Source organism: Telmatherina bonti (genome assembly GCF_933228915.1).
Source record: "Telmatherina bonti genome assembly, chromosome: 21".
Taxonomy (NCBI): Eukaryota; Metazoa; Chordata; class Actinopteri; order Atheriniformes; family Telmatherinidae; genus Telmatherina; species Telmatherina bonti.
Genome location: NC_136630.1, coordinates 9,080,083 through 9,088,439, shown reverse-complemented (window position 1 = coordinate 9,088,439; position 8,357 = coordinate 9,080,083). Strand labels below are relative to the sequence as shown.

General features: G+C 42.6%; 1 protein-coding gene across 1 annotated transcript in view; it reads right to left on the bottom strand.

The window, feature by feature from the left end:
* Window positions 1–1,501: 1,501 nt before the first annotated feature.
* Window positions 1,502–8,357, bottom strand: part of cox10 (cytochrome c oxidase assembly factor heme A:farnesyltransferase COX10) — a 37,980-nt gene continuing 31,124 nt past the window's right edge. The window contains exons 6-7 of the mRNA XM_079260884.1: window positions 4,659–4,891; window positions 1,502–2,440 (exon numbers count right to left, since the gene is read on the bottom strand). Of these exons, the coding sequence (XP_079117010.1) occupies window positions 2,019–2,440; window positions 4,659–4,891 (655 nt within the window). The 3' untranslated portion in view covers window positions 1,502–2,018. The remainder of the gene's footprint in view (window positions 2,441–4,658; window positions 4,892–8,357) is intronic.

Sequence of the window (8,357 nt, the reverse complement as noted above, 5' to 3'; positions counted from 1 at the left end):
GCCTGCTTTCACGCAACGAAACAAATCAGTTACTTTTTTTCCCCCATTTTAAAACCCCCTCCCGAGTGTATTTACCACACAGATTTTGGTACTTTCACTCAAAGTATATATTTATATGGAGCAACCAACCTTTGTAGTGAGGCCAGAGGTCAGACTTCTTTAGTGTGTGTGGGAAGGGTCCCGCGTGGAAACCGAGCTGTTGTGCAGTTTCCCCGCAGTGGCGCGAGTCTGACCCGGTGTGGATACTCCAGCTCGCAGCAGAAAGCTCAACTGGTTTACAGACACATTTCTCTCTTTACTTTGATGACGACCTTGAAATTCCGTCTGGCACTGACAGGGGCAACTAAGTGAATGATGTTAACAGAGAAAAGGAGAAACTTGTAGTTCAATGTGCAGAAAAGAGGAGAAAAGCAGCTTTTTTCTTATTTATCCCGTTTGATAATGGATTAAATTAAATTAATATAGCAGTCACCTGCTTGTTCATGTAACACATCAGAAGCTGAGTTATAAATACATATATAAGTTCAAGATTACACATTTTCAAAATAAAATAAAAATATATTTATTTTAAGACAATTTATGAGGTCTGTTGCAGAAATAAGTACAATTTAATAATAGCTCATCAAAATAACATCTTAGAGAAATACAAACCAAAAACCAACTTTTAATCTAGCAGAAAATAAAAATGCTGGTCTGCAACAAATCTTTTTGAGCAGCTCCTTTTTTTTGATAACTTGTCCAAAACCTTTACTTAATATTAATGTAAAAGTGAGACTTTACCTTAATCTCAGATGCTGGATGATTATTTCACTTGCACAATGTGATGAATGATGTTTGCAGCAGCTCAGCTACACGTCTGAAACAGCTTCAGGAAGCAGCAGAAAAGTTTTAAGAAACAAAAGAGGGCAGAGCTGAGAGTCAGCAGAGCACCTCTGCAGCAGCGGATGTTGTAAAGCATGACAGGACATCACTTTGAGCCACTGAGGTCAGAAACGACATTCTATCTCTACACAGGTTGCATTTGATTTTTTTCCCCCCCTCCTCACTGCAACAGCTGGCTCCATCGCTCCACTCTCACCCTCCGATGTGAAACTCTGTATCCGGTCAGACGCTTTACGAGGACACCGCGCTGCTTCAGGTCTTTTGGCCTTGGCTAAATCCAGCAGTGCCCCCTTTTTATGAAGGGAGGATGGCAGCGCAAAGGGGGAAAGTGGGTGCTCGTTTCTCCGAGTGCGGTGATGGAAATGTAACTGAAAACCAAAACTAGGGATAAAGGGTTGAAGGGGAGCACATGTTGACTGACAGGTGCAGAGGTGGCCTGCTAAATAGAGCTGGACTTTTATGCTTAAAGGGAGGAAATCCACCCAGGTCATAATTGATACTTAAATCCATACACAATGTGCGTGTTGAGTCAGCACGACCTAACAAGCTCTTATCTGATAAGTATGACATGTCTGCTGGATGTTGACAGGACTATATGACGACAAGAGACACGTTATAATCATAAAGTGTTTATTTGCCCTTGAATCTCACAGGCGGTAAAGAATGGCGCATGTTGAATTAAAGCATCTTTAGGTGGTTTTGCTAAGAAGCAAACTGCAGGTTTACAAACCGTCAAGTAATGAGAATTAAATAAAAACTGCCCTAATTTTACTCTCATTAAAAATCAAAGAGTTAATCAGCGATCTGCACTTGAGAAACGCAGCGTCTGCAGACACCTCCGTGGATCTGTAAGTTACCGTACAACGTCATCCAACATCAGTCATGTACAACATGGAGAGGAACTGGTGAGACCCTTTATAAATAAATACAGATTATTTACAGTACACACACACACACACATTCAAATGATTACAACCTGATTTAAGAAGTCTTTTTTTTTTTTCCAATTTTTCCGGCTCATTTCCTGAAATCAAACACAGGCCAAACATCATGTCCATCACACAGAGTCTGAAGGACTTTTGTGGTTAAAATAAGGGTCCTGGTTTTGTTTTGAAGGTTTCGGGGCCGTGATGACGCTAATTAGCCGGCAGTGGGAGGGGTGAAGGCGCTGAATCTTGCTGATTTCTGCTGGGCTTCTTGCAGGTGAGCGCCAGCAGCAGCAGCATGGGCAGGTGCCAGAGGCTGCAGAAGAAGAGCTTGCGAGCGTTGTTTCGGTCTCCCTTGTGACAGAAGCGGAAGGCCAGGTAGCTGATGTACAGGTTGATGGGTAAGGAGATGATGGGGAAGGTCCAGGTGGTGACGTCGAGAACGGGCGCCAAGGTCGACAGCGCGATCAGACCCAAGCTGTGGCGCAGCGCCACCCGCTGGCACATGGCGGGGTGGGTGACGGACATCATGCGGTAGCCGCCGCGGGAGTAGTCCTCCTTCAAGTTCCAGCTGAGAGCGTTGAAGTGGGGAAACTGCCAGCTGTACAGGAAACCGCCCAGCAACAAAGCACCTGCAGGGGAGACGGAGGGAGGGATGAAAGAGTAAAGGAGGGGATTAATGGCGCTGACTGAGGAGGCTGCAGACTTTAATGTCCTAATCGGTAACTCAGCTGTTATTTAAATAAAAAAATGGGTCAAGTTTTGAGATAAAATTGTAATTTTGGATGAGTTGTAGATGAAAGCATCAACGTTTAACTAAAACTGACTAAAGATGACGTTTCCACGTTGCAAATATTACAGGAAAACCAGCAGATTCTGATGTGAACACACACATTTGGACCTACTTTTCCATAAAAACTAACATGTAAACAACAACAAAAGAGTTTTCTAAACCCTAACTAGACCTAAAGGTGGGGATGAAAGATATAAGATTAATTCTTCTTTTTTACATAAAATGTAAAACAACGGTTGTGTGGGATTTGCTGGAACTCTGGAGTAGATTTTCTGTAATTGTTTTGTGGATTTGTCAATTTATTATGAAAAAAATGTTGGGAGAAAAAAATAAAAAGGCTAGTATCTCGATTCCAGATCCAGCTAAGTACACGCTCACCTTCACCCGGAGCCGAGGACGAGTTCTACCGGTGAAAAAAATGCTTGTTGTTTTGCTTTTCTCATAATTATTGCTCATTTTGACCGTAACTGGCTTCACTTTGACAAAAAAAAGATGAATAAACGTAGACAGAAAGGTAGAGTCATTAAAAAAAAGTTTTAATGCATTTAACTAGTTACCATGGTACCAACTTCTTCTACTTCTACATACAATGTTTTGTTTGAACTGGAGCACCTCTCTCAAGGATGCAGACTCACACCGAGTCCAGCTGTTGGAGCAGAAATATTGATGCATTCACTAAAATGTGGCTACGTTCCCTTCAGATTGCATCTACATAAGTATCATATGTGCATAAAGCATCCTGCAGTGTGAGGTCCAAACATGATTATATCGCCTCCCTTACACTCCCTCATTCATTCACGCGCTGCTTCTTGTTCATTCTGCCTGTTCATTCTCTACAGGTGAGCTTTCAGGTTTCCATATTTAACTGGTGAAGTCAGCTCGTGTGTTTAACGCTGCAAGCGAGTGTGTCTCAGGGTGTAATTAAGGTTGATTCAAACGGCGCTACATTTTTAGGACGGTTTACATCTTAAAGATGCTGAATGAGTAAAAAAATGTCTTAAATCAGTCAATCTAGGTGAAGTTAGTCTGACCCAAAACTCTGATATTTTTTTTCTAACAGGGGAGGAGCCTGAAGCGTGTCTATAGGAGTGAAACTCTGAGAAGATGTAAGATAAAGTGCAACATTTAATCTACATCTGTAACTTTCATCGGCTGCTTGGTAAAAAAAAAAAATAAAAATAAAAAAATTTAGTCAGGGTAGATTAAAGCAAAGCGATGCATTTAAAACAGTTAAATTATGTTTTTAATTCATTATCAATTTGATCCTTCAAGTCTTTAAAAGATATGAAGTGCTTTTTAAAACCCAAGATCATGTTTATTTACAGAAGCCAGCAAAACATCATAGAAGGCCAGAAGCCAGTTGTCATTCTGGTTCAGTAAAAGTCATCACATGTAGTTTCTTTTATTGGTTTCTACACCCAACAGATACGACTGCAGCCTCCAGCCAAAAATACTCTTGCATCTAATCACTATTACTCATCATCATCATGGCTGCCTTGTTTATTTTTCAGTTTGTTTGAAGTGTCATCCGTGCACGTCCTCTAAAAGAAATGCTTTGCATTTGCAAGCTGCATTATACAAGTAACCAGAAGGGGAAGTGTGGGAACCAATCTGACTAGAATTAAGGTGAGGGGATCGACAAATTCAGCAACTCTATCTGCTCTGAGTTCTTTTATACAGCCCTCTAATGGAGTCCTATGTAATAAGGGTTATATGCAAGTAGCATGTGAGTAGTTATCATTGCAGTGTAGCCGGTTGCATCTGCAAACACGAAGTTAAGTCTTAGAAGCTAAACATAACTTCCTGAACTTGAAGTCGGCCATGTTTACAGACTGAAAACAACATGATGCTATTTGAACCTCATCACAAAGTGGTTTATTTAAAAGCTGAGAAAACCAGACGACTCATGATATTTACACATTTAGTACCTGCTCTCTCTGGGGCTGCTGATAAATCCTGGAACGGATCATTTTTAGCAGGTAAAATGAAAACACAACAAATCTCAAGACAAGGGTGTGTGTAAGTATGCAGATGTCTATGAAAACCAGACATGGTACCTGGTTCCAGGCAGCCTGTGGCAGCGGTCCAGCCCATCACAGGAGGTATCGCTCCCACCACTGCTCCCACCCAGGTGTTGGTGATGCTCAGTCTCTTTAGTGGTGTGTAACAGCAGGTGTACAGGAGGATGTTGAGGAAACCCAGGAAGCCTGTCAGAGGGTTCACCACCAGTGTGAGGAGGGCGACTCCAGGAATGCCACAAGCCAGAGCAAATGACACCGCGTGAAAGGGGCTGATAAGGAAAGAAAAAAGAAAAAAACAGTCAATTAAAGCAGCAGGATGAAGAGACTGGACAGAAACTGAGGGGACAGGTTACACGACACAGATCCTGATGGGAGAAAAGCTCGTGACTATTGTGGGAAATCTGGGATGATAAAGTATTGTGGGCTTGTGCTGACACAAGATAAGACGATGATAGCAGTGCATGTTGAGCACAGACCCCCCCTCGCCTCCCCACGGAGACCGGCAGTCAGCAGCCAATACGAGAGGCTCGGGGGGAAACTCATCTGATAAGAGTTTGTTGGGGATAAAAGTAACCCTGGAAGATGAAGAGCATGTGCGAGATCAAAACTAGCTGAAGAAAACCACGATGCTGAGGCTTTCAGCCGGATGGAAACCTCCTCCTCTTCTTCTTCCTCCTCCTCCTCCTCCTCCTCCTCCTCCTCTCTAACTGAAAGCAGCGACGGTGAGGTCTGGTTCAAATTCAGCAGCAACTGATGCCCAAATTAAAGAGAGAGCAGATTAAAATCTTGACCCAACGCAGAGCAAACAGGACTCATTTAGGTGTGGTGGCCGTGCAGTGAGGTCGCTGCATTAATGTGATTAGTGGTGTTATGTCTGTTTTATGTGGGCTGAGGTGGGGCCATGCAGGCTGGCTCCAGGCTGTTGACAGCCAGGTTGTGGGCTGGCTCAGTCAGGGAAGGGGGTACGCCACAGGGCCTGACGTAGGTTTACTGTACTGAGATAACACTGTGACAAAGCCGCAGTCATAACGTCAGGTGGGTGATGTCAACGCAGAAAGGCTAAGATGTGGCCATGTGGTTAGTGCACGATCAAAGCCGGAGGTTCGAATGTAGAGTGAAGGAGGGGGGTGCACATATTTACAACATGGTTACCTGGACTGAAACTATGGGCTAACACAGGATCCAAAAGGCATCCAAGGAAAAACATGGATTTATATAAAGTCAAGGTGCATATAACGCAGAAAGAGCTAAATACTTTGAGACTAAATACTTTAAAATGAATTTCCCTTTGAGGATTAATAAAGTATTTTTCATTTTCATTTATTTTCATTTCATTCATACCTTAATGTCCCTTCTTATTGATGTAAAAACTGAGCATAAAATCTGCTCTGCATAAATTAAGTCAAACAAAACACACGTTGTCTCATCGGCTCCACCTACAGCTGTTAAAACCAAACTTCAAGGTATTAATGTGACAAAAATGTTAAGAATCAAGCTGTGTTGACAAAGAAGTTGAGATGTTGTAAAACATTATGTAAAAGCAGGTAAAAGAAATAAAATCACGTTGTTCAACTTGCACGACTGCTAGCTAGAATCTACAGAAGTCCCTGAAACGGCTTGATGCAGAAGAGGTTCACAAACCATTTCAGACCTGCACAAAGCAGCTGCTTGAACTGAATATTTTCCATGTCGTCTTTTCAACATTAAGTATCGTTTCACCCGTGAAGGTCTACAATATCTAGCAACTCATATCCACACGGTCAAAAACGCAGCCTCGAAGGGACTCAACGTCTGGACAGTGGTGGTGATGTAAAGAGCGACAGACTGTTGTGGAGGGAGGGTGTATGCATACTGCCAGACTTCCCTCCAGATAAGAGACAGCTTGGAGGATCAGTAAACTCCTGATAACTTTCCTAAGAGAAATCTTCCTGACTTTAACACACCAGCGTAGCATCATAGCGTGGCTTAAGCCTTCAGAGTAACATTAAAACAGCTATGAGGCAAACATGGAAAGACTAATGGCAACCGATGTACAGGAGCCTCCCTTGAGGCGCCTGATTATGCACAAGTCAGAAGCCACTTTGAGTCCATGCAGACTAGGAGGAGGTTTCAAGTTCAGCTGGGGCTACAGTAGGTTTCAGTTAGAGTCCTATAAACTCTCTGTATATGTTTGTTTTCCTGTTGAGACACAGAGATCACAGTGGAGAAAAACAATCTGTCCGGTGTGACGTGGACGTAGAAAGTGATGACGATGATGATGATCGGACGGTTTGTTCCTCTGAACAGCCTTCTGAACTCACACATGCTGCACCTGCTGTCAGCATCTATCAGCATGAGATCCGCTCAACCAAACGCTGAAATGAACTAGGGCTGCTCGATTATGACAAAAATTATAATCATGATTATTTTGACTGAAATTGAGATCTCGACTCCGTGTCGCGCATTTTAACCGTCTAATGCACGGTTCAGAGTTGTTTAATCCGCTTTTACCGCTTATATAGGAACTATTTTACGTTGGCTTCAGTGTATGTTTCATGCCAATGCTGCAATGCCAGTGACGCTTGATTAGCAACTGAAGACAGCAGGAGAGAAAACTGCAAAGAAAAAAATATTTTGATTTTTATGATCGTTGAAAACCCAGATCGTATTTGAGATTAAAATCCCATTAATCGCCCAGCCCTACCATGAACCCCATTAGGTCATCTGTAAATTAAGACATACTGTTAAATAAACACTAAAGTTTTAGTCAAAAACGTGATCAAAAGCTAAATGGAAGAATCCTCCAAGACTCTATGACTCTCGCTGACTTAGTCATTTTGAGCTTTGACTGAATATTTGCTGCACAATAATACGACATACCGCATGAGGATACCTGGAACTTAAAAAGGCTAAAATTACGAAAAAGGTGGGAAAAGAAATGGTTGTTGTCCCAACAAACCATTCCAAACATTTGGCAGCACAAGCAGAGACAGACTAGGAACACAATTTGGCCGCAACCAAGAAAAAACATGGCGAATGTGTAAGATGTGGCATTCTGACAGCTTGTTTAACAAGACGGTCCGGCTTCCCAAATGCTCTCCGTCTTCACACAAGATTGTATATGTGATGGAAAAGAAGGCAGATGGGCAAAGAGAGAAAGAGACCGTGTGTGTCTATGTGCCTCACTGACAGACAGACTTGCATACACCTCGTCTCTTCAGACGGGCTAAAAGCCGGAGAGAAATTTCTGTGTTTAGACAGTCACAAAATATTTTCAATGACCATCCAAACAGCATCAACATCCACTTTTAAACAGAATGTCATTAAGGGAGCTCAAAGTTAGGTTCCAGTTATGGCACAAGCAGGCTGCTTTCTCACTTTGCAGTTGTCACATGCAGTTGAAGGTTTTTCTTAAACCATCTGAGGTCACCAGGTTAAACACAGATGCACTTTTCTGTCACTAACAACGTGTGAAGACGCGGTTTTCATCTGTTTTTCCTTTGGTTCATGCATCAGTAAATGTCTCTGCACACGGCTGCTGCCTGAGATTGACAGTCTGACTGAGCGGCAGGTAGAGACAAGCATTTCCAGTCAGAGAGATTTGCAGGAACGTGGCGGTGAATAGAGTTCACTGAGCACCGGCACAGAGGTTATCTGTCATCTAAACAGGAGAGCTATCAGAGTCAGGGTGGTCAAGTAAACCACGACCAACCATCTATCTCATTCCTCCTCCTTTTCTACTTGTTAACACTTAAA